Below are 27,526 nucleotides of genomic sequence, written 5' to 3' on the forward strand. Positions count from 1 at the left end.
TGTTAGTAAAGGACTGCCGTATTTTCTGATCGAAGATCAGTAAATACAAAGCTGACATTCAATCTTTGACACAGAAGTTTCATGACAAACCTAACAACAAGTAGTTCTCAAAACAGCTTAAAACTAGCGATTTAAAAGAAAGAAATATTTTTATTTTGTTACAAGTATCCAACAAATTTCAACGCATTCAAAGTTTAAAAGTAGCGTTGGCTTATAGAATTGTCAATAAATGCACAATCACAAATTACGCCGATGAATATGATTTTAAACAATGAAAATGCTATTTTTAGCGATGTCGATTACCGAATACTACACAAATAAATTTGACTGCCGAGTAGTGGAAAATATAGATTCTACTTGTTGGACTGTTTGGGCGAAAAGATTTTTGCTAAATTATTTACTTAAAATTTAAACAACAGGTTTATCCTGAACAAAATACCTCGAAATTAATAAGGATGCAATGGAAGTTAAGTTCTAAATTTAGAATGACTAGATTTTATTCAGGCATTGTTTATATAACTTCTCCGTGGTGCAGGGGTAACGCTCATCTAGTTTGTGATAGGTCTGGAGTTCAAATCCCAGTTGAGGCAACTTTTTTTTTTTAATTCTTTTTTAGTGTCTTTGTTAAGGAAGTAGCCATGATATGCAAGGATAAAGTGTGGCTGTCATAAAAAATGAACATAAATGATTTTTTAATGCAAATCTACTTATGCAAAATTCCGTATGTATCAAACTCTGGTGCCTTGCAAGATGAATTATAGTACATAAAAATAAGCTTATACAGGAAAATACATACAGATATACAGTACGATTTAGATTGCAAAGATCAGAAAATACCACAGAGCTTGCAGCCCTTTGATTGTAGAGTGTTATCAAAATCTATTAGGCAGTAGAGGACAAGATGTCATTTTACACCCTTTTTTGTATTCTTAGCACTAGTCTGTTGCATGGCCATCTTGTTCAACAGACAAAAATCATTTGAGCAACTTTTTATAAAGGCCCATCATTTTCAGATCATTCCTGTATAGTTTCATCAAAATCTGAAGAGATATATGTAAAAGGTATTTTTCTATTTTTAGCTCTAGCCATCCTGTTCCACAGACCAGATCCATTGAGCAATTTTGGAGGGGAACACACCTAGCTACTAAGTTTCATTACTCTTGGTGTAGGGGTTAAGGAGATGTCATTTAAGTGAAAATGTTAGATGCTGTAATAATATCTGTCATATGTTGCAGTTTATGGATTTCCGTCCTGATGCGATCCGCCCATGGACAGGTTCGTGAGGGACAGATCTGGACCGATCCAAACTGCAATTATATGTCAGGTATTTTGTATTCCATCATATTTAAAATTCTTTATCTTTATAAACCAATTTTCCATTTAAATTTATGTCATTACATCCCTTACTATTTTCTGACAACAGCCTATGACATTACAACTTAATTCAGAATGGCGAAACTACATCATCCTTAGAGCATGCCATTGTATGCGACTCATCTGGCAGCCCCCAATTTCCAAATGAAATTTCCAGCATACCGGTAGGTAATACTAATGGAAACACCAGGCTGATATGCAAGAAACAGGGGTATCACAATAGCTCACCTTACGCATGTTGTGCTCAGGTGAGCTAAAAACAAATAACAAAACACAGAATGCACAAAAAGGAGCATTAACCCTCTGTTGTAAACTAAACATGTAAAAAATGTAAATGAATCTTACTCAGAAATTATAAATCAAACATTAGTAAGAAATAGTACACCAAACTAAAGTAAGAAATTGTATATCAAACTTTACAAGGAAATTGTAAATTAAACTGGTCTAGGAAATTGTAAATTAAACTGGTCTAGGAAATTGTAAATCAAACTGGTCTAGGAAATTGTAAATCAAGCTACCAGTAAGTCTTAAAGAAATTGTAAATCAAACTCATCTTGGAAACTGTAATCAAATATGCCAAAGAAATTGTAAATCATAATTGACTAAGCAAATGGTCAAAAAACTAAACAAGAGAACTGTAGATATATTTTTTAATAGAAAGAAAAAAGAATGAATGTGAATAAGGTTTTTGTAACATAGTATAATCCCTATAGATTACACCAACTATATAAATTTGACAAAACAAGAGCCATTGACATGCAAGGGCGACATTTGACTTTTTGCTAATTTCTAAAGAGAAAGAATTCTCCTTTATAATACAAAATATAATTTAAATTTCATATCTTTATAAATAACAAAGTTAATGTAAATTTATGCTAAATTGAAGAATATGACCTTCATGGTAAAGGTCATTCAAAGGTCAAGAACCTTGATGGTCAAGGTCATTCAAATGTCAAGGTCTCTTATGAATTAATCATCATCTCACTTTTATCATGACTGTTCTTTTATCCAAGATATACGGTAATCAAATAACAAAGTAATAATACAGTAAAGACAATATTTGATAAATCTGATGATTTAATCTTGATGGCAAAAGTCATTTGAAGGTCAAGATCATCACTTTGTTCCCAGATTTTTTTATTTGATTTATTAAAAATGGCGATTTGTCATAATTGTGTTCTTTTGTCCAAGCATATATCAAATCTATTAATAAATAACAAAGTTCTGACAATTTGAGCAAACATCCATAATATGACCTTGATAGTCAAGGTCAATTATCGGTCAAGGTCATATATGAATAATTAAACATGTTGGTTTTGATGTAATATTGTGTTCTGTTCTCTTCTCCACATACATACATAAATATTACAAAGTAATGACATTTTAAGCAATTTAAATAATTTGACCTTGACAGTCAGGGTCATCTATAGGTCAAGGTCATATTTAATCTACTTAACATGTAAACTTTGTTATAAATGTTCTTTTGCTTAAGTATAAATCAAATCCATACAAAAATTTAAAAAAAACTATGGCCAAAAAAAGCAAAATGCACTAATTTAATCTTCAAGGTCAAGGCCTATTTCAATTTAATATTCTTCAATATCTGGTCTTGTCCCAATGATTGTTGTTACCAAATTTAAAGTGAAATCACAATTATTTGAATTTCAGTAAATTTCATTTATGAGTCAATGTCAAAATAAGTTTGTTTTTTTTCTTTTCAAAATTGTCTAAAAGGTGATTTGTTTAAGTATGGAGTCAATCAATTAAACAAGAGGGCCATGATGGCCCTGAAGTCGCTCACCTGTATATAGCGCCACACCCTGCCCCCCAGCAGGGCCAATTTTAACCCAAGGGCTTTTATTTGAACAAACTTGGTAGACACCCATAAGAAGATGTTTCAAGCTAAACATCTAAGCTCTAGCTCATTGGGTTTCTTAAAAGAAGATTTTTTAAGTTTTTACTATACACATATAGTTAATAAATGACACCCCTGGGGCGGGGCCAGTTTTGACCCCAGGGCTTTTATTCGAACAAACTTTGTAGACACTTACTAGAAGATGTTTCATGCTAAATATCTTAACTCTAGCTATTTGGGTTTTTCAAAGAAGATTTTTAAGTTTTTGCTTAACACATATAAGGAAAATCAATGACCCCCCGGGGCGGGGCCAATTTTGACCCCAGGGCTTTTATTTGAACACTTGGTAGACACCCATTAGAACATGTTTCATGCTAAATATCTTAGCTCTAGCTCTTTGAGTTCTTTAAAAGAAGATTTTTTAAGTTTTTACTACATGTATATGCATATAAGGAAAATCAATGACCCCCTGGGGCGGGGCCAATTTTGACCCCGGGGCTTTTATTTGAACAAACTTGGTAGACACTCATTAGAACATGTTTCATGCTAAATATCTTAGCTCTAGCTCTTTGGGTTCTTTAATAGAAGATTTTTTAAGTTTTTACTGATATGCATATAGGGAAAATCAATGACCCCCTGGGGCGGGGCCAATTTTGACCCCAGGGCTTTTATTTGAACAAACTTGGTAGACACTTACTAGAAGTTGTTTCATGCCAAATATCTAAGCTCTAGCTCTTAAGGTTTTTTCAAAGAAGATTTTTAAGTTTTTGCTATACACATATAAGGAAAATCAATGACCCCCGGGGCGGGGCCAATTTTGACCCCAGGGCTTTTATTTGAACAAACTTGGTAGACACCCATTAGAACATATTTCATGCTAAATATCTTAGCTCTAGCTCTTTGAGTTCTTTAAAAGAAGATATTTTAAGTTTTTACTATATGCATAAAGGGCAAATCAATGAACCCCTGGGGCGGGGCCAATTTTGACCCCGGGGCTTTTTTTTTAACAAACTTGGTAGACACTCATAAGAAGATGTTTCATGCCAAATATCTTAGCTCTAGCTCTTTGGGTTCTTTAAAAGAAGATTTTTTAAGTTTTTACTATATGCATATAGGGAAAATCAATGACCCCCTGGGGCGGGGCCAATTTTGACCCCAGGGCTTTTATTTGAACAAACTTGGTAGACACTCACTAGAGGATGTTTCATGCCAAATATCTAAGCTCTAGCTCTTACGGTTTTTTAAAAGAAGATATTTAAAGTTTTTTCTTTCAGTTGCCATGGCAACCAGAGTTCTGCATGGAATTAAATTCTTTGAACAATTTTTAAAGGTGACCACCAAAGGAACATTCCTGTGAAGTTTGGATGAAATTGGCTTAGTGTTTTATGAGGAGATGTCATTTAAAGTAAATGTTTACGGACGGACGACGGACGGACGCCGGCCGGACGCCGGACGAAAAGCGATCACAAAAGCTCACCCTGTCACTTTGTGACAGGTGCGCTAATAATAACAAAGGTAAAGTCAATTCAAGCAAATTTCAATAATTTGACCTTCAAGGTCAAGGTCCTTGATGAGTTATGTTGGTTATCAATTTGGCCTACTTGAAGGTCCTGACCAAAGGATTGTTGTATCCAAGTATGAAAACAATCATTTAAAAGGAAACAAAGTTATAGCCAATTATAGCAAAAATCAAGCAAAATTTGACCTTGAAGGTTAAGGTCATTTACAAGTCAAGGACAAACTCAATCTGATTTATTTGAAGGTCTTTAAAGGGTTTGTTGTGTCCAAGTATGAAGACAATCCATTCAGAAATGAAACAAGAGGGCCATGATGGCCCTGAGGTCGCTCACCTGTATATAGCCCCCCCCCCCTCCCCAACGTTGCAGGGCCAATTTAACCCAAGGGCTTTTATTTGCACAAACTTGGTAGACACCCATAAGAAGATGTTTCATGCTAGACGTCTAAGCTTTAGCTCATTGGGCTTTTTAAAAGAAGATTTTTTTAAATTTTTACTATACACATATAGTTAAAAACAATGACACCCCTGGGGCCGGGCCAGTTTTGACCCCAGGGCTTTTATTTGAACAAACTTTGTAGACACTTACTAGAAGATGTTTCATGCTTAATATCTAAACTCTAGCTACTTAAATTGGGTTTTTTCAAAGAAGATTTTAAGTTTTTGCTATACACATATAAAGAAAATCAATGACCCCCCGGGCGGGGCCAATTTTGACCCCAGGTCTTTTATTTGAACAAACTTTGTAGACACACACTAAAAGATGTTTCATGCTTAATATCTTAACTCTAGCTATTTGGGTTTTTTCAAAGAAGATTTTTTAAGTTTTTGCTATACACATATAAGGAAAATCAATGACCCCCAGGGCGGGGCCAATTTTGACCCCAGGGCTTTTATTTGAACAAACTTGGTAGACACCTATTAGAACATGTTTAATGCTAAATATCTTAGCCATAGCTCTTTGAGTTCTTTAAAAAAAGATTTTTTAAGTTTTTACTATATGCATATAGGGAAAATCAATGACCCCCCAGGACGGGGCCAATTTTGACCCCAGGGCTTTTATTTGAACAAACTTGGTAGACACTTACTAGAAGTTGTTTCATGCTAAATATCTTAGCTCTAACTCTTTTGGTTCTTTAAAAGAAGTTTTTTTAAAGTTTTTACTATATGCATATAGGGAAAATCAATGACCCCATGGGGCGGGGCCAATTTTGACCCCAGGGCTTTTATTTGAACAAACTTGGTAGACACCTATTAGAACATGTTTGATGCTCAATATCTTAGCCATAGCTCTTTGAGTTCTTTAAAAGAAGATTTTTTAAGTTTTTACTATATGCATATAGGGAAAATCAATGACCCCCCGGGGCGGGGCCAATTTTGACGCCAGGGCTTTTATTTGAACAAACTTGGTAGACACCCATTAGAGCATGTTTCATGCTAAATATCTTAGCTCTAGCTCTTTGGGTTCTTTAAAAGAAGATTTTTTAAGTTTTTACTATATGCATATAGGGAAAATCAATGACCCCCTGGGGCGGGGCCAATTTTGACCCCAGGGCTTTTATTTGAACAAACTTGGTAGACACTCACTAGAAGATGTTTCATGCCAAATATCTAAGCTCTAGCTATTATGGTTTTTTAAAAGAAGATATTTAAAGTTTTTTCTTTCGGTTGCCATGGCAACCAGAGTTCTGCATGGAATTAAATTCTTTGAACAATTTTTATAGGTGACCACCAAAGGAACATTCCTGTGAAGTTTGGATGAAATAGGCTTAGTGGTTTATGAGGAGATGTCATTTAAAGTAAAAGTTTACGGACGGACGACGGACGGACGCCGGACGAAAAGCGATCACAAAAGCTCACCCTGTCACTTTGTGACAGGTGAGCTAAAAATAATGACCATGCGAGGTTAAAGTTTTGGGACTTATATAGAAATACAATGAAGCTCTTTTTTTTCTTAAAAAAGAAAAGAAAAAAAGTCAAACTTTACTGAGAAATTGAAATTCAAAGTCAACCTGATTATAGGATATTGTCAATCAAACCTGATTTACAAAAATTGTAAATCAAACACACCAAAAGAAATCTCATTAGAACATCAAAGCAATGAAATTGAAATTACTCTGTGTTATAAATTGAAAAAGAAATCAAATGCTTGATTAAAAGCTTTGAGCTCTCGAACTCATCTACACAAGGGACATTAAACAATACAAAAATTGCTTGAAAAAGTTCACTGATGAAGATCCAGGTTTCCACATGACAATTTAAGAGAGAAATTCAAAAAGCATGGCACATTAGAAATGATGCTTTAAAAAATTGCGGGTGATTTGAGGACTAAAATTCAGGCAGCAGTAATATAAGGACTTGTCTATGCCACAAGAGATCAGTCTGTAAAATTCTACGTAGTTCCAACCAGATTAAACACTATTGGCTGCTCTGAAGCTGTCTAAAATAACAATGAACAATTTTGTTCTATTTATTCTACTCAATATTAAACAGGAGAGAGGATTGGTGTCACTAATTGACTAAGTGATTAAGGTGTCTGTCTCACAACCAAATACCTGACAATTCAGTCTCAGAACCCCCCGCACCCCCCCCCCCCCCATCCCAAATAAGAATATTAATAATGTGTCGAGAACCTTCATACTATAAGCATATACATGTAGTTTACTTTGACTTATACCATACTGAAAATAGAATTATAGCAGCAAGCCTCTAGAAGATAACAGAAAATGTACTGATGTTCAAGTACATACAATAATTGAAAAAAATAAAAATTATAAGTGCACCCATTTTGACATTTTTTATTTAAACCGGACAAGCTGTTTTTTTTTTCACCCCATTTGGATTACAGTAACCTTCCAACTGAATTGATTCATCCTCCAGTTATTTCTACGTATCAATTGTGATGGTAGGGGGAAAATGCCGACATTAAGGTACAAATAGAAGGGTTAGGCCAAATCGCCATGACCTTTGTAATATGTTTATTTTTTTTATTTCATTACCCAAAGTAAAATCATAACTTAAGTGTGTGTCAGTTTTACTAAACATTCTTGTTGTTAATTCCTCAGGATACCATCTTGTACTAGAATTTGAAAATTCCAGTAATTTTGAGAAATATCAAAATAAATTTAGAACCAACAAAAACAAGTTATAATGGAAAGTTAGCAACAATAGATTTACAGGGGGTACTTTTTACAAGTTTTTGCAAATAAACAATTATCAGCTTTGGGTCTTTAACATTATTTACTGCTCCTGAATAGCAATGTACATGCTAATAGACTAACAGTCCGGCTGTTAGAATATTTTGTGTTTTCCGAGCTAATCTTTGGGTGCAAACAAACTGTTAGAGTTACAACAACTTCAAAAACTATTGCAAAAGGTTGACTTATCTATTGTGAATGGCTTGGCATCATGAATTTATAACAGTACATTTGTAATAATAATATCTGTCATATGTTACAGTTAAAATCGAAATATCTGTTCCGAAGGTACCCGCCCATTGTATAACATGCGACTCATCTGACCAGATGAAATTTCCGGCATGGGTAAAACTAAAAGAAACACCAGTCTGATATGCAAGAAAAGTTCCCCTGTATTAGTTTGGCAAAACCAAAATTTACCGAATTTCAGATAGTATCTTAATCTATTAAAACAGTGAGTCCATGTTGTTACATGTTTTCTTTTTCTATGTTTTCTTTTTCTAGTTTTAACACCAATTTTATAACATGACGTTAATCATATCTTGCTGGACAATCCACCTAACAAGCTTTCCTGGATAACCTAAAACAGCACAACAATAATGGATTTTTTTTCTAGATTTTTATACTATTTTTTATACCAAATCAAGACATTAATTAATTATAAATATGACCAAATAAAAAAAATAAGTAAGACAACAGTAAAGTGTCGGCTCTGATTGGTATGTATTGGAAATAATTATATGAATATGTATATCTAACAAGAGCCATATAAGCATGGCCATCCCCCGCCGAATGTGTTTCCTCATTGTAAGAATGTATATGTAGTAGAGCAGAATAATTCAATCTAAAGAGGTCTTTTGGTAATGAAAACTGATGGCTGAAGTGATTACAGATTTGAAACCTATGTGAATACTGATGGTTAAAAATAACAAAGGACAATAACTCAAAAATAATGCAGGGTAGATTATCATTCTTGTGTGCTGCACTCCTCAATATGATCTATCCACCTAAGAAGTTTCAAGTTGATACCTCTAACACTTTTTGAGATAAAGTATGAAAAATAACAAAGGGCAATAACTCAAAAATTATAAAGGGTAGAGTTATCATTCTTGTGCACAGCATTCCTCGTCAATAAGATATATCCACCTATGAAGTTTCACGTTGATATCTCAAAGGCTTTTTATTTGTTTGGGTCGTCAGACCAAACAAATAATGGTAGCGAAATTTCAGAGACTAATGTTCTTAATTGCAAATGCCGAAAGTAGTCCACTTTTTTGAAGCGGTTACTTCCCTTTTGTATGTACACTAAAGCCGAAAAATTCAGGGGAGATCACTGCGTAAAGATGGTCAAAGACAGGCGCATCAATTTTCAAGCAAAGTAATTCCCGAATGGTCGAAGATTTCTAATATTGTTTTCTGGTATTTTCTGATCGAAAATAACTAAATACAAAGCGGACATTCAATCTCTGACACAGAAGTTTATGACAAACCTAACAACAAGTAGTTCTCAAAACAGCTTAAAACTAGCGATTTAAAAGAAAGAAATATTTTATTTTGTTACAAGTATCCAACAAATTACAACGCATTTAAAGTTAAACAATAGCGTTGGCTTATAGAATTGTCAATAAATGCACAATCACAAATTACGCGGATGAATATGATTTTATCAATGAAAATACTATTTTTAGCCATGTAGATTACCGAATACTACACAAACCGAGTAGTGGAATATATAGATTCTACATGTCGGACTGTTTGGGCGAGAGGATTTTCGCTAAAATATTTACTTCAATTTTAAACAACAGGTTTACCCTGAGCAAAATACCTCGAAATTAATAAGGATTACAAACCTGAATGCAATGGAAGTTCTAAATTTAGAATGACTTGATATTATTCAGACATACTGTGTATAACTTCTCCGTGGTACAGTGGTAACGCGCTCGCTTAATGAGTGAGAGGTCTTGAGTTCGAATCCCAGTCGAGGAAATATTTTTTTGGTTAAATTCTTTTTTTAATTGTTTTTGTTAAGGAAGTAGCCATGATTTACAAGGATAAAGTGTGGCTGTCGTAAAAAAAGTACATAAATGATTTTTTGATGCAACTCTAGTTATGCAGAATTCCGTATGTGCCTTACAAAATGAATTATAATACATAAAAATAAACTTATACAGGAAAATGCATACAGATATACAGTACGATTTAGATTGCAAAGATCAGAAAATACCAAAGAACATGAAGCCCTTTGATTCTTTATAAATATACATGCTTATAGTAAGCTTCAGGATTATTTACATCTGTGTTAAACAACAGTTAAAAGTCGTTACAAGCCCTAATTTAGAATAATATGGTTTTCTTCAGGCCGTTCACATATAAATTTAACCGTGGCTGAAGGGTTTTCGGGCTCGCTTAGGAAGCGAGAGGTCTGGAGTTCAAATCCCAGTAAAGGTAACTTATTTTTTTAAATTGTTAAAGTCAAATAAACATTGGATTGAATATCAGTGTTGCAATTAGTCTTATAGCCAATTTACTACAATTAAAACGCTGGAAAGCATTGGTGGCACTAAACATAATATAATCTCACAACCTGCACCTTTCTTACATTCTGAGACCCAAACAAATTCAGCGCCTTCTGTGCTTTGATTTAGTTATGCTCTGGACAAAAATTAAGTTTGAAAAATAACAAAGGGTAATAACTCAAAAATTTTAATGGGTAGAGTTATCATTCTTGTGCACAGCATTCATCCTCAATACGATCTATCCACCTATGAAGTTTCATGTTGACATCTCAAAGACTTTTTGAGTTATGTCCAGAGCATAACTCTTTGAGATGTCAACATGAAACTTCATAGGTGGATACAAGAATGATAACTCTACCCATTAAAATTTTTGCGTTATTTTTACTCAGGTGAAAAATTAAGTATGAAAAATAACAAAGGGCAATAACTCAAAAATTATGAAGGGTAGAGTTATCAATCTTATGCACTGCACTCCTCCTTAGTGAGATCTATCCACCCATGAAGTTTCATGTTGATATCTCAAAGGCTTTTTGAGTTATGCTCTGGACAAAAATTAAGTTTGAAAAATAACAAAGGGCAATAACTCAAAAATTATGCAGGGTGGAGTTCATTCTTGTGCACTGCACATCTTCTCAATATGATTTATCAACCTATGAAGTTTCAAGTTGATACCTTAAATACTTTTTGAGATATGCTCCGGACAAAAATGTCAGACAGAAGGATGGACGGACGAAAGGACGGACGGACAGACGGTCGGAGACTATTTCTATATCCCCCACCGCCTTTCGAAGAAATATCTAATAACACATATGCCCCCCTTTCTAGCCCTTGACTCACATAATTGGTAATTTTGTAACAGAACCTTGCCATAAATGGGTACACAGAAGTGTTCAATTATGGAAAAAAGAAAAATAATGAAGACTTTGTGATAAATCTATTTATAAGATAATGAGACATTAAAGGCCCCTGTGACCAAGACCTTTGAACTAGTAACCCAAAATCAATAGGGGGTCATCTAATAGTTATGACCAAACACTATGTGAAATATGAAGACTTTGTGATAATTATCTTTTAAGATAATGAGCTGAAATCATACTACCATTTGAAGACCCTGTGACCTTGACCTTTGACCTGGTGACTCCAAAATCAATAGAGGTCATCTACTAGTTATGACCAATCAATATTTGAAATATGAATACTTTGTAATAAATTAAGTAACCAAGATAATAAGCAGAAATCATATTACCATTCAAGGCCTCTATAACCTTGACCTTTGACCTAGTGACCCCAAAATCAATAGGGGTCATTTACTAGTTATGACCAATCACTATGTGAAATATGAAGACTTTGTGATAAATAGTTTTCCAGATAATCAGCGGAAACCATGTAGTCTACTGATGGACAGTCTGACGGACCGACATTAGCAAAACAATTATACCCCCTCTTCTTCGAAGGGGGGGGGGCATAATTAAAAATACAGTAAAATATATGATATTGCTTATAACAATATACTGCTTATAACAATTCTGTTGTCGGGATCCCAACAATTGTTTTCTAATCGGCAATGCCTCTCTGATATAACAATATCCACATACTATTAATGATATAAATTCATAAGTTTCTGTCTTCCTTATAGATATCTTTCATTTCGTTTTGTCAAGACATCTTAAAAAGGAAATAGAACAATTGATGAGTGTTGAATGTCATTCTAGTATATGTACTAAGACTGAAAATTATATCAGAAATTATTTATATCACACATACATACAATATGCTATGTCAGTCTGTTTTGCATTATTATTCTTCGGATTTTTCCTAAATTTCATTATTTAGATTAAGCATTATTATGTAATTAGGTTATTGTTTTGCTTGAATCCTGCATTTTCTGTTAACTGTTACTAATAACTGAAACTATTATTATGTTGATCATACTGAGAATTGTTGAATGCCTCGACCACATGTTTAACATGTGTTGAATTCACATCGAAAATTATTATAATACATGTAAAATCTCATAAAATTTTGTATATAATGCATTTTTGTACTTATGTAAAACATGCATCTTGTCATGTAATTGAATAATAATATTGTTATATTTTGTATATGTATAAATTTGTAATATATGTTATATTATCACTGAAAAGTGGAAATAAAGAGTATTATGCACAAATCAAGGCAACAATTCCATATTAATATGCTCAAAATAAGGCAACAGTAAATTATCAATAAGCACAAATTATGGTTACAATAAATTATCTTAAATCGAGGCATACTTATGAATATAAATTAATAGAATACTAGAGTTATGACATTAATTTTAATTATTATCTGGCCATGAGCATTATAAATTATACAGCAATTCCAACTTATTACATAATTATATAAAGTTTTTAATAAATAATTGTTTTAATACACTGTTCATAAATCAAATCATTGTTATTCATTAAAGTGTTGCCTCTTAAAATAAAATCTTTATTACTATTATTATTATTATAAATCATAATTATAATAACGTATTATAATAATTATTATACTGATAATACCTTGTTGAAGACTTATTCGAGTCGAATAGTTGAATCACGCGATGTCGTACACCACGCCAGGAAAACATCGTTCAATCCATCATTATAGTCTCACATTCACAAGAAAATTCATATTCATTATTCCACTAATCCATCACAATGCCGTAACTTTTTCTTCTTCAAAAAACGAATTTTTCATCATCAATCAACACAAATTGTTAGTCACATTATAATGCACATGGTATTGCTATATCAACTATTTGTTAAATTCAGACATGCAAGACAGAATTTTAACCGTTACACAAATTTATATATAATTTTAAAAATTATCATCCATTCCTATTATTAAATTCCAATTTCCGTTTAATTTCCTTTTGAAATAAAGTTGTTTTTTAATAAAAGACAGGTAAAATTGTCAGGTTGATGTTTTTTTTTTAATTTTCTAGTATAAATTTCCACACATTATTTTGTCAGGTGTTTGTACTAATATTCAGCATACATTTTAATCTAATTCAATCTGTTATAATAATCCTATATCATAGCTTAATGTCCTCTTGTCACAGAATACAGTCTGTTGAATTGTAACGGATAACAGATTTTGAAGTTCACCGTTCCCTAATGAAACATCGCACATTCTCATATAACAATACTGTATCACATCACACCAAAACAATGTGGGGGAAAAAACACCCTCATTACTCTTTTCATTATTTAATATCAAAACCATATAACTGACTAACAAGCCGCTCATAAAACGGAAAAGAGAGATTATATTTCTATATAACACCAAAATATCAATACAATGTTGTTGTTTTTTTGTTGTCATCAACACAGTATTATAGTAGTATTCCTTGGACAGTAAATACATAGTTGACTTAATGTTCTCCTATCTGATAATAAACCCCAAGTGGGACAAACTATCACAAAGACAAATACTTTCGTACTAATCTTTTCCGTTTTTCCATACAACCCTAACCTTACTGAGAGTATTATATGGAAATATAACCCTAACTTTACTGAGAGTATTATATGGACATATATAACCCTAACTTTACTGAGATTATTATATGGACATATAACCCTTACTTTACTAAGAGTATTATATGGACATATAACCCTAACTTTACTGAGAGTATTATATGGACATATAACACTCTAACTTTACTGAGAGTATTATATGGACATATATAACCCTAATTTTACTGAGAGTATTATATGGCCATATAACACTAACTTTACTGAGAGTATTATATGGACATATATAACCCTAATTTTACTGAGAGTATTATATGGACATATAACCCTGACTTTACTGAGAGTATTATATGGACATAATACTAACTTTACTGAGAGTATTATATGGACATATATAACCCTAATTTTACTGAGAGTATTATATGGACATATAACCCTGACTTTACTGAGAGTATTATATGGACATAGAACCCTAACTTTATTGAGAGTATTATATGGACATATAACCCTTACTTTACTGAGAGTATTATATGGACATAGAACCCTAACTTTATTGAGAGTATTATATGGACATATAACCCTTACTTTACTGAGAGTATTATATGGACATATAACCCTAACTTTACTGAGAGTATTATACGGACTTGTCCTGTGTTGAATTTTGAAGTATGGATTAAAAGTTTTGGAAAGAAAAAAGTTTGATATAACAAAATTATATATACATGTATTTTAACATGCAAGAACCAGAAGTGTTAGCCTTTGCAGGCCAGCCAGTTCATCCATGCATCTATACTTTTGGTAGCTCAATTTTTGTTAAAAAATCTTTTATAGAAATCCCTTAAATTTAAAATGAACTGTTCCATACATGCTAGCAGGGGTCAGGCACTAACTATTGTCTGGCTGTAGTTGATGCACTGTTCAAGTTGTCAAAACTTTTTGAATCAGAGAGAGACCATTCTTGTGGTGAGGGTCTGACTACAGTAAATTCATGATGTCACTATAGTCTAACTATTGTAAGTTTTTGTTTTGTGTAGTCAAACAACAGTGACCATAGCACCTTAAAGATACTGAACAGACCAGGCAAGTGTTTAAGTGGGCACCTAGGTAGAACTGAACTCTGACCTTCTGCAAGCTAGTCGGATAGCTTCCTCACATGGAAATCCAAATTGCCTGGCAAAATTATAACTAACCCACATCTGTGCAGAGACACTAGTATTACCTATTGTGGTAAGTACATACTGTTTGCAAATTATAATGTCAGCTAACACTGACACAATAAAATCCTTGTTTCTTTAGAGGAAAACTCTAATTAAAACATTGCTGCAGTAAGCAGAAAAGTAAACCAGACTGTCACCTGTACTTAAATCATTGTGTTAAAAAAAACCAACAACAAGGAAACTACATTCTCTTGAAATGTTTGTGTGTATGTTGAACATGTAAAAACTAGTATAACAAGGCTGTGGAAATGAACAACATGGTAACAGATTGTCAGGCCTTGTGAAGACACAGTCTGCTCATTTATGCAGGTTTTTATGCAGGATCATCATCAGTTATTCCCCTGACTGGTTCCATGTTTTTTCCCTGACTGGTTCTTAATTTCACTGAGTTAAAAGCTTTTGTTTGTAACAGAAATATTCAATTTTTATCGTTTTTTTGTGTTTTTTTTAATGATGATCTCAACAGACTTTTATGGTTCTAGTTTAAACCTAACTTAAGTGAGGATGGAAAAGGAACAGAAGTGACGAAATGAAGAAATATTGATATATATTTGATATGAAATAAATTTTACACATTAAAAAGAATTAATGAATGGTAATTAACAGATTATTTAACAAGTTCATTAAGTACAATTGATAACTCTCAAGTGTGGTCCATTAATTAATTGTAACATTACATTTAGATCAAATAAATAATCAGGAATGCGGTCAAAAAAATTATCTATTTAACAGTTAAATTGAGTTTTCTTGACCAGGATTTGACCATAAGGATTCTTTTTCCACACACAGAATCCTTAAATCATTCTTGTTTTTTTCTCTTTTTTCCCCCTTACACATTATAAATCAAGCAATTGGTTTGGTCAATTACCTAATTACATTTAGTATAAAGTGTGGAATGAGGTCAAAAAGTAAGGGGGAAAAAAGTTGGCAAGCTTTCCTTCACTTTTAAGCTGTTGTCATCATGAGAATAAAAGGTTTTAACAAGTCATTTTATGTATAAACTGTGACCCCATGAGATATATCAGTCTGTCACCCTCTGCACATTATGTTTCCTTATATCTTAAATGAACAATCTCCTAACATCAACAACAACAATAACAAATTGTAATGGCATTGGCATTTCCACACAATTGGATGTTAAGGAAAAGACTGCAATTTTTTTTCAATAGTAAATAAATGTATGCAGAAAACTTAATGGGTATAAAGTTACAACGTAGTTGTATAGATGAACCTCACAGCTGTGGGTTTGAACCCCACCAGGGACTTTGGGTTTCTTTCGTCAGGAAGCTATCCCCACCCTTTCTAAAAGAACATCCCCGGGGGTTCTTTCCGATTTCCCCTTTTTGGCCCAAATAATGCTGAGGTTTTTTCCCCTTAAAAAATTTCTTTTTTAAATTTCAAAATTTAAAAATAAGCCTTTAAAAACTGTTCTTTTTTAAAAAATAAAAATGAGAGTTTGCAAGATATATCCCTTTTAAACCCCGTCCAATTTTTTTACTTTTTTGGTAGAGCTGTCCCTTGATTCCCGTTTCCCAAAACATATCAACAATACGGATGTCCCCTGTACACTGATAAAGTTGATTTAAATTTTTATATAATTACTTGTTTGTAATTCGCTTTCATACCTGTTTAAATCATTCCCGTAAAATACATATCCTGATCATACAATTATGATGTGTCTTGTTGTCAATTAAATGTTTGATTTTTTTCTGACCAATATTTATTGTCATCATTTCTAAGAAATATATCCCTTATGTAACAATAGCATCGTTTTAGACATGGACGCCTGCTATTGTATAATGTTTTGGGTGAATATCGTAATTTTTAGACATATAATTAATTAGTCAAAAATGTACAATTATGAGCACGATTATTGATCAAAAGAAAAATATCCATGATACATGTACAATTAGAATATTGTTTATATCGCGATGACAGCTCTACTTTGAGGGGGCTGATTTTTGAGAAACTTTTTTTTTTTTTCAAATACTCCTTAATTTGCTAAAATAGAGAGTAAATATAAAGGCTTTGCCAACAGTATAGTCAACCACCGTGGCCAGACTGCATGAAATGCCAAAAGCAGGCATATGCTGGGTTAATTACGAAACACAATATTTTCACACAAAAAATCTTTAAATTTTTTAAATTTTCCCAAAATTTTCTTAGTAAATTTTAATCCGTAACCCCTTTCAATTAAAATGTGTTTTAAAACCAAAACCCCCTATGAAATTCTTTTAAACCCCCATTTCACTGAAAAGAACTGTTGGGTCATTTTGCAAGATAAAAACGATTCGGGCTCAGAGGAAATGATCCTAAAAAATTTCCACAAAAGTTATTAGTTCAACCCTATATCAAATGGTACACAAATATCAGAAAAATATTTCTGGTCCCGTCAAGTCAAGAAACCTCAGTCCCATTAAAAGAATTTTTTTTCTTTTGGTTTGTGTAAACAAGCCATTATAACAGTGATATTACAATTCCATCTAAACTATCATTCCTTTACACTTTTTCCAAATTATGTAGTCTAAGTAAGTAATAAATCCAAATTCTTCAAAACACATATTTGTTTGTGTTTTTTTTCCACAAAAAAAGGTTAAAAATCTATACCTTTAATATATCACACACAACAGAAAGGTCCCATACATTTTAACAAAAGTTTTGATAGCATGTTTCTTATTTTCACACTGTTGGTTCGATCATTAACGAGAATTCAATAAGAGAACCCATTACAGGATGCTGATTATACAACGAAAGCGAAATAAAACACCGATTCCTGACAGGAAAAAAACGAACCACTTAAACCATCCAATCACTTTTTTTTGCCTATTTCTACACTGACAGTATAACATTCTTGTAAAAATCATCTCATCAATCTTGATTTTTACCTTTTCTTAAAACTAACACAAATTTATAATACTATCCCAAAGTTCATTAATTAACAAAAGTAGAGTGAAGAAATCATTACAATGCTAGATTAACAACTCTCCTGTGGCAAAGATTTCCTTTCTCAATGATAATTCCATATTAATACAGATAAAATTTCAATAATATCAACTAAAAATCAATCTGCTGATGCTGGAAGGAGTCATCAGTGAGAGCATTAAAAGATTTCTATCCTCATATCTTTCAAGGTTTTCTTATGATGAAAATTATCCTCTTCTAATGAAGCTTATCTAAAGTAAAATTCAAGACAAATTTCTCAGAAAAGAAAAATTAAATTTTCTTTTAAAAAGGAAGTTTAATATAACAAATCTAAAACAGTAATTAAGAGAACAGAAGAACTGCAATTTAACAACGATACCAATGAAAGAAATGAACAAAATAGGACAAAAACTATAGGTCTAAGACCATAAGAGAAATGAACAAACTAAGTCAAAGACTACAGGTCTAAGACCATAAGAGAAATGAACAAACTAAGTCAAAGATCGTAGGTCTCAGACCATAAGAGAAATGAACAAACTAAGTCAAAGACTATAGGTCTCAGACCATAAGGGAAATGAACAAACTAAGTCAAAGATCATAGGTCTCAGACCATAAGAGAAATGAACAAACTAAGTCAAAGACTACAGGTCTCAGACCATAAGAGAAATGAACAAACTAAGTCAAACACTATAAGTCTCAGACCATAAGAAAAATGAACAAACTAGGTCAAAGACCATAGGTCTCAGACCATAAGAGAAATGAATAAACTAAGTCAAAGACTACAGGTCTAAGACCATAAGAGAAATGAACAAACTAAGTCAAAAACCATAGGTCTCAGACCGTAAGAGAAATGAACAAACTAGGACAAATACTAAAGGTCTCAGTCTCAGACCATAAGAGAAATGAACAAACTAAGTCAAAGACTACAGGTCTAAGACCATAAGAGAAATGAACAAACTAAGTCAAAGACCATAGGTCTCAGACCGTAAGAGAAATGAACAAACTAGGACAAATACTAAAGGTCTCAGTCTCAGACCATAAGAGAAATGAACAAACTAAGTCAAAGACTACAGGTCCAAGACCATAAGAGAAATGAACAAACTAGGACAAAAAGACTATAGGTCTCAGGACCATAAGAGAAATGAACAAACTAGGTCAAGATCATAGGTCTCAGACCAAAAGAGAAATTAACAAACTAAGTCAAAGACTACAGGTCTAAGACCATAAGAGAAATGAACAAACTAAGTCAAAGACTACAGGTCTAAGACCATAAGAGAAATGAACAAACTAGGACAAAAAGACTATAGGTCTCAGACCATAAGAGAAATGAACAAACTAGGTCAAAGATCACAGGTCTCAGTCCAAAAGAGAAATGAACAAATTAAATCAAAGACTATAGGTCTCAGACCATAAGAGAAATGAACAAACTAAGTCAAAGACCATAGGTCTCAGGCCACAAGAGAAATGAACAAACTAAGTCAAAGACTATAGGTCTCAGACCATAAGGGAAATGAACAAACTAAGTCAAAGACCATAGGTCTCACGCCACAAGAGAAATGAACAAACTAAGTCAAAGACTATAGGTCTCAGACCATAAGAGAAATGAACAAACTAGGACAAAAAGACTAAAGGTCTAAGACCATAAGAGAAATGAACAAACTAAGTCAAAGACCATAGGTCTCAGGCCACAAGAGAAATGAACAAACTAAGTCAAAGACTATAGGTCTCAGACCATAAGAGAAATGAACAAACTAGGACAAAGACTATAGGTCTAAGACCATAAGAGAAATAAGCAAACTAGGACAAAGACTACAGGTCTAAGACCATAAGAGAAATGAACAAACTAGGACAAAGACTATAGGTCTAAGACCATAAGAAAAATGAACAAAATAAGTCAAAGACTACAGGTCTAAGACCATAAGAGAAATGAACAAACTTGGACAAAGACTATAGGTCTAAAAAAATAAGAGAAATGAGCAAACTAGGACAAAGACTATAGGTCTAAGACAATAGGAGAAATGAACAAACTAGGACAAAGACTATAGGTCTAAAAAAATAAGAGAAATTAACTAACTTGGACAAAGACTCTAGGTCTCAGACCATAAGAGAAATGAACAAACAAGGACAAATACTATAGGTCTAAGACCATAAGAGAAATTAACACACTAAGTCAAAGACTATAGGTCTAAGACCATAAGGGAATGAACAATCTAAGACAAATATTATGGACTTAGACCATAAGAGAAATGAACAAACTTGGACAAAGACTATAGGTCTAAAAAATAAGAGAAATGAGCAAACTAGGACAAAGACTATAGGTCTAAGACAATAAGAGAAATGAACAAACTAGGACAAAGACTATAGGTCTCAGACCATAAGAAAAATGAACGAACAAGGACAAATACTATAGGTCTAAGACCATAAGAGAAATTAACACACTAAGTCAAAGACTATAGGTCTAAGACCATAAGGGAATGAACAATCTAAGACAAATATTATGGACTTAGACCATAAGAGAAATGAACAAACTAGGACAAAGACCATAGGTCTATGACCATAGGAGAAGATAAAGACTATAGGTCTCAGACCATAAGAGAAATGAACAAACTAGGACAAAGACTAAAGGTCTAAGACCATAAGAGAAATGAACAAACTAGGACAAAGACTACATGTCTAAGACCAAAAGAGAAATGAACAAACTAGGACAAAGACTACAGGTCTAAGACCATAAGAGAAATGAACAAACTAGGACAAAGACTATAGGTCTCAGACCATAAGAGAAATGAACAAACTAGGACAAAGACTATAGGTCTAAAGAAATAAGAAAAATGAGCAAACTAGGACAAAGACTATAAGTCTAAAGAAATAAGAGAAATTAACTAACTTGGACAAAGACTCTAGGTCTCAGACCATAAGAGAAATGAACAAACAAGGACAAAAACTATAGGTCTCAGACCATAAGAGAAATTAACACACTAAGTCAACGACTATAGGTCTAAGACCATAAGGGAATGAACAATCTAAGACAAATATTATGGACTTAGACCATAAGAGAAATGAACAAACTAGGACAAAGACCATAGGTCTATGACCATAGGAGAAGATAAAGACTATAGGTCTCAGACCATAAGAGAAATGAACAAACTAGGACAAAGACTATAGGTCTAAAAAAATAAGAAAAATGAGCAAACTAGGACAAAGACTATAGGTCTAAAGAAATAAGAGAAATTAACTAACTTGGACAAAGACTATAGGTCTAAGACCATAAGAGAAATGAACAAACTAGGACAAAGACTATAGGTCTAAAGAATTAAGAGAAATGAGCAAACTAGGACAAAGATATAGGTCTAAAGAAATAAGAGAAATTAACTAACTTGGACAAAGACTCTAGGTCTCAGACCATAAGAGAAATGAACAAACAAGGACAAAAACTATAGGTCTCAGACCATAAGAGAAATTAACACACTAAGTCAACGACTATAGGTCTAAGACCATAAGGGAATGAACAATCTAAGACAAATATTATGGACTTAGACCATAAGAGAAATGAACAAACTAGGACAAAAACTATAGGTCTATGACCTTAGGAGAAGATAGACTATAGGTCTTAGACCTTAAGAGAAATGAACAAACTAGGACAAAGACTATAGGTCTTTGGATTAAACAAATGTTAGAGAAAGACTAGTTAGCGCCAAATGGTCAAGAACCACAGGGGCAATACTTGAGTTTTTTATGATTACTAAAGTGAAGCATGACAATGGAGCAAGAATAATATAGTAAACAAAACATTATTTTCTAGTACAAAATTTAAGTCAAATTTCATATTTGACATTGATGGTCAAGCTCATTCAAAGATTAAGTTTGCATGTGAATTGATCATGTAAGTTTTGTCATAAGTATTCTTTTGTCCAAGAATGAAGCAAATAGACACATTGTTTTCTTCTGATTTCAAATTAAGCAAACAAACTAAGTATAATTCTTGCAAAGTAAATTTTACCTTCAACCTTCCTCAGTTTTCCTTTTACCCAGAGCAGCAGACAGACGGCAGTTTATTAACTGAGAATTTAAAATTGTGAAAATGCTCCATTTAGCCAAAATTTTTGTACAGTAGTAAATTTGTCTTTTATCACATGTGAAATTATATCCTTGGGTAAAAGTATCCTGGGCAATTGATCAATCTTTGTTTGAGACAAAAGTACATCATTAGTGTCTTCAAGTTGAAGATCATTTATATTTAAAATATAATATTTATAGTAAATATTGTTTTAGCAATATTATGGGCAATATTTAACAAAAATTATCTGAGCATATGTTAATATTTGTCCTTGTGTTAGCTGTTTTGAAATCCATCCAATCTGCTGTTTCCGTGCACTTAATGACATTGGCAGGGAACATAATAATTATAGTAATCATTCAGGCTTGGAGGTATAGCTTGAAGCATATTTACTTTATTCAAAATTTCACCTTCACCTTTGACACAAAACACATTTCTGCAAAATTCGCAGGATATAATATTATAAACACCCCAGACAAGCAAACATAGAAAGACAAGAGCATGGTTTGAGCCGGGTGATGCTCCCCGAATAGGTTTTGGACACAGGAAAGTACACCTCTTGTAGTTTCAGAGTTATGTCCCTGGAAAAAGTTCAAAGTGCAATAATTCCAAAATTAGGCACGGCAGAGTTACTGTTCTTTGCACTGCACTTCTTATCAATGTGATCTATAAACCTACAAAGTTTCTTGATGATATCTCTTATGATTTCCGAGTTATGTCCTGGACAACTTCAAAAAGTAAAAATAAACAAAGGGCAATAACTCCAGAATTAGGCAAGGCAGAGTTATGATTCTTGTGCACTGCACATCTGCCCATTGAGATATATCTACCTACAAAGTTTCATGTTGATATCTCTTATAGTTTTACAGCTTAAATAATGTCCTGGACAAGATTTTTCTAAAAGGGGAGATTATTCAAAAATGAGGCTTAACAGAGTTATGGTTCTTTTGCACTGCACCTCTACTCAATGAGATCTATCTACCTACAATGTTTCATCTTGATATCTCTTATAGTTTTAGAGTTATGTTCCGGACAAAGTTCAAAGTGTTAAAATTAACAAAGGGCAATAACTCCAAAATTAGGACAAAAAGAGTTATTGTTCTTATGCACTGCACATCTACCCATTGAGATCTATTCACCTACAAAGTTTCATGTTGATATCTCTTATAGTTTTAGAGTTATGCCCCGGACAAGATTTTTCTATAAGGGGAGATAATTCAAAAACCGGGCAAAATAGAGTTATGGTTCTTTGACACTGCACTCCCCCTCAATGCCCTCTACCACTGTATGAAGTTTCAACAAATTATCTCCAAGGGTTTTCAAGTTATGCTCCGGACAAGACAACGGACGGACAGACGGACGGACGTTCTCACAGGACAGTAATTATGTGGCTACTCTATTGTTCTCTCTATTGTTCTTTTTAGCCACACAAAAGAAAATAGCCACATAAAAGCATTACGGAATGAATGACATCAAAGAGAAAGAACAGTTACCTATTGTCCCTCTAGCCACATAATTACTCGCCTGTGAGTGCGGACAGACAGACAAGGCGCCGACTATAATTATGTTTATAATTATATTTATAAAAACTATGGAACTAATCTGCTGCACTTAATTTCACCAAAGCAGCAACAATAGGCCTTGGTTTGATGTTGTTGTTTTATCCATTTTCTACAAGGGATATCTTAATTTAAGTTCTTCTGGACATATTTAACATGAGTATTAGAAATATTGCTTGAATGATTTAGATGGATGCATCAAAAGCAAAAAGTTAACATAAAGTGTAGTTTGAACATTAAATTATATATATATAGCATGTATCCAAGGATACACAATTAATAATGGATTCATAAATATAAAACTTATATTATTGTAAGGGCATTGTAAGGGTTTATGTAAGGTTTCATATGTATAAACAGTGGGTTGTCCCTGGCCGATTGGTTTTAGGTCATCGAGACTTCAAATCACTTCTTCCTCATCGCTATGAGTTTGAATCCTGAGGAGAACTTTGGATTCTTTCATGTGAGGAAGCTATCCAGCTAAATTACATAATTATGGTGGTTGTACACAGGTGCCTGTTTGTGACTGAAATAATGTACAGAAGGGCACCTGTGGTCTTCCTCCACCAGTAAAGCTGAAAAAGTTGCTTATACTGTGATAGCGCTATGTAAAACCCAACAAAAAAACAAAACAAAAAGATTACAAAGTAATTAACAATTATCAAATAATTATTTACCAAATTAAAAGCGAATCTTTCAAGAGTTTAAAGATAACAAGTTAATATACCAACAAATTCTTCTGTTACTAGGAGATGATCATGAAATATCAATTTTCCACTGTCTCTGGAAACTCATCAATTCCTTATTATATGGTTTCCCTCCCAGATTGAGCATTTGATTCAATCATCTTTTGTTTCCAATATATAACAGGAGAGGCAACAAAATTTCATTGTCCCTTCAATAATTACTTTATCAAGCTTTATTTAATTACTGATCACTGCTTTATGAGATTATTTTATTTGGTACCGTTACATTATGCTGCTGATCATGTACACTGTATATAAGACAACAATATATACATCATGTTTTTTAGGGGATAGGGGATAATGGGGTTAGTGCAGGGTGGTGAAGGAGAGGGTGAATGAAGTTATGCCCCATGATTGAAGGTTTTTTACATACTCAATAAATTGAATCAACATTAAATTTGTAATAAATATCCAATATATATATTAAAAACTTAGAATAATATGGAAAAGGGGTGATCTCTCAGAAGTAATAGAAAAAGCAATCTTATATGAAAATTGCAGACCGCGTTTAGTAAGAGATAATGTAAAAGTGCAATATCTTTTTTGCCCCCTAGCACAGGCTTAATAAGTGGTATTCAGTCTTCAACACTACATCTGCTAAGAATAAATGATCCTGAAGGACCAGAAATGATATCCCTTCATTTTGTGACATTATGTTTTTAGACAATGAAAAATTTTGCTGCACAGGTAAAACTTTATCTAATTTCGTTGAATGTTATCATAAAAGTTTATTTAAAAGAGTGTTTGAAAAACAAAATTAAAGAATATTATGCTGAAGTTAGACAGGCAGATCATCAGAGATTGGAAGCATAAGACCTTTACTGACAAGACCTGTCCATATCAAAACTTGATATGCCTTAAGCTAAAAACATGTTTGCGAGTACATGGCTGATGAAATTTGCTGAAGTTGAAAGTCACTTAAGGGTCAAGATCATATTTCCCTACATCAAAATGAAGTGCTTATCTGGCAAATTTAAACTGAAGGTTAAAATGCAATCAGGTCAAAGTTTAAATCAGGTCAAAAGGTCAAAGCAGGTCACAGGTCAAAGTTAAGGAAATCTGCAGAAATACTGACTGCATAAGCACAATATTGTCCCCTTCCACGAAAAAATTCCGGCTTTTGTATTTTGACTTGGAAATACTCATTAACAAAGTAAGAAAGATAATGATTATTTTGAAAATGCTTTCACAACAAAATTTTTAACTTCAAATATAAGAGAAAAAGATGGGAAAGTTTGATAACAAGGTTTGCATTATAAATGGTGTTTTAATGGAAACTAAATGGAAATTTCTTGTAGCTATATCAACAGAATTTCGGTTCAAACTCTGATAAAAGCGCATCAAATATTCACTGAAAATTTGCATGGAAAATTGAGGCAAAACAATAAGAAGAATATGTTCTGTCTATGTATGGTGTATTATATAGCAGATAGACATATAATTTGTCATTCTATGCAGATGGTAGGAGGAAATGGAAGGATATAGATATATTTATGTCTGGCTAACTAATTGTTAGGTAGGTAAAATGGATTCATCCTACTCTATAACATAATGTATCAAGGTAAATTTACTAAGGTAAATTTATAACTGTATAGATTTAAAACATTTTGACCACACATCACCATCCTCATAAGCATCTTTTATGAAAAATTCCTTTCAAGTCTCATTATGACCTTTGACCTTTGATACAAACCTTGGTTGTGCATGTGACAGAGACTTGACCTTTGACCTACAAACCTTGGTCTTGCATGCTACACATTACCTCAATATGCTACACATTTATGCCAAATTATTTCAAAATTCATCCACGAATAAACATTACTTATGGTCCGGACAAAAAGCAGACAGATGGACATACAATACAATACAAACATTACATGCCACTCTCCAAGAGCATTAAAATCTGGCTGCATTGAATAACATGTATGAGTGATCTTTAAAGCAACTTCCACAAACAATATATTGTGATGAATGTTCCGTTCCGCTGAGTAAACCTAATTATACCATAAGCTAGGAAAACAGTTTCTATAAACTGTCAATAAAAAATTTGATGTATCTACAATTTCTATATAATCCTGGATAATGTGAATGAAGTTACACTACATCATTGTAAATGATTATGATATCTTTGATGAACCACAGCTGTCAGAAGAATAGCTTGCTTGATCACTCAGTGCTTGATCTTGGATAATGTAAAATTTTCTAGGCTAAAATTCTGTCAAAGTCCATGTTACAGTTATGGGCCTTGGACAGAGGCCTCCTATTATGCTCTTAAATAAGAGTGTGAAGTTTCAAACCGTTGCCTTGAGTTACTCGTCTTGTACACAAAAAAATCTTTATGAAAGTGTGATGGCAACAGTGATCCCATGCCGACATTTACACCAGCTTCTTTGTAAAGTCCAGTTAAAAACCTGCAGTGATTTACAGTCAGGCAATAATTATTATTGGATTAATTTGTAACTATAAACACCATAGTCAGAATTATCATGTTCTGGTTATTTATAATAGACTTCCAGTGAACCCCTGTCATCAACATAATTATTGATTTACAAGCATTTTTCACAATTAGAATAATAATTCTGGAAAAACTGAGTAAGTGAATGATCTGAACTTTTGCACACAGTCATTGGTAGAGACCAACTTCAAATGGTACATTATAATCTTGATAAATTATTTCCAGTCCTGTCATATTAAATAACTATAATCAGATTTTGAAAACATGCCATAATGTTCTGGATGCCCTGGATTGTCTCAGAAATTGGTTAACTTTCAGGGATGCATCTTGGAGAAGGTTTATGGTACATCAGTGCAAAAATAACTCTCTTCTTCATTTAACATATCTTTTTCATTTACATACATTTTAAAAAGGTAACAATAGATGTTATCCAAAACTCAGCAAATGTGAGTTTTTCCTTGCTGATCCCTCCGGTACAAACAAACTTTTACCGTTATAGCTTCATGGTGCACTATCCGTCACAATAACCAAGTCAACCTGTTGCACTTAAAAGTTTGTATGTACCTCAGGATTAGCTGGGAAAAACTCAAATCTTTTTAATCTGGAGTAAGTCTATTT

General features: G+C 33.0%; 1 protein-coding gene across 2 annotated transcripts in view; it reads right to left on the reverse strand.

The window, feature by feature from the left end:
* The window catches only part of LOC132728279 (calcium/calmodulin-dependent protein kinase kinase 1-like), a 130,813-nt gene that overhangs the window by 52,856 nt on the left and 50,431 nt on the right, over window positions 1-27,526 (reverse strand). Inside the window, exon 1 of one of the 2 annotated variants that reach the window (XM_060713898.1) lies at window positions 13,002-13,140. The exons of the other annotated variant lie outside the window; for it this stretch is intronic. Coding sequence (XP_060569881.1) covers window positions 13,002-13,069 — 68 coding nt within the window. The 5' untranslated portion in view covers window positions 13,070-13,140. Of the gene's footprint in view, window positions 1-13,001; window positions 13,141-27,526 lie in introns of those variants that run through there. 2 annotated transcript variants of the gene reach the window in all.

Source organism: Ruditapes philippinarum, unplaced genomic scaffold (assembly GCF_026571515.1).
Source record: "Ruditapes philippinarum isolate M1 unplaced genomic scaffold, ASM2657151v2 ctg693_1_1_1_1, whole genome shotgun sequence".
NCBI lineage: Eukaryota > Metazoa > Mollusca > Bivalvia > Venerida > Veneridae > Ruditapes > Ruditapes philippinarum.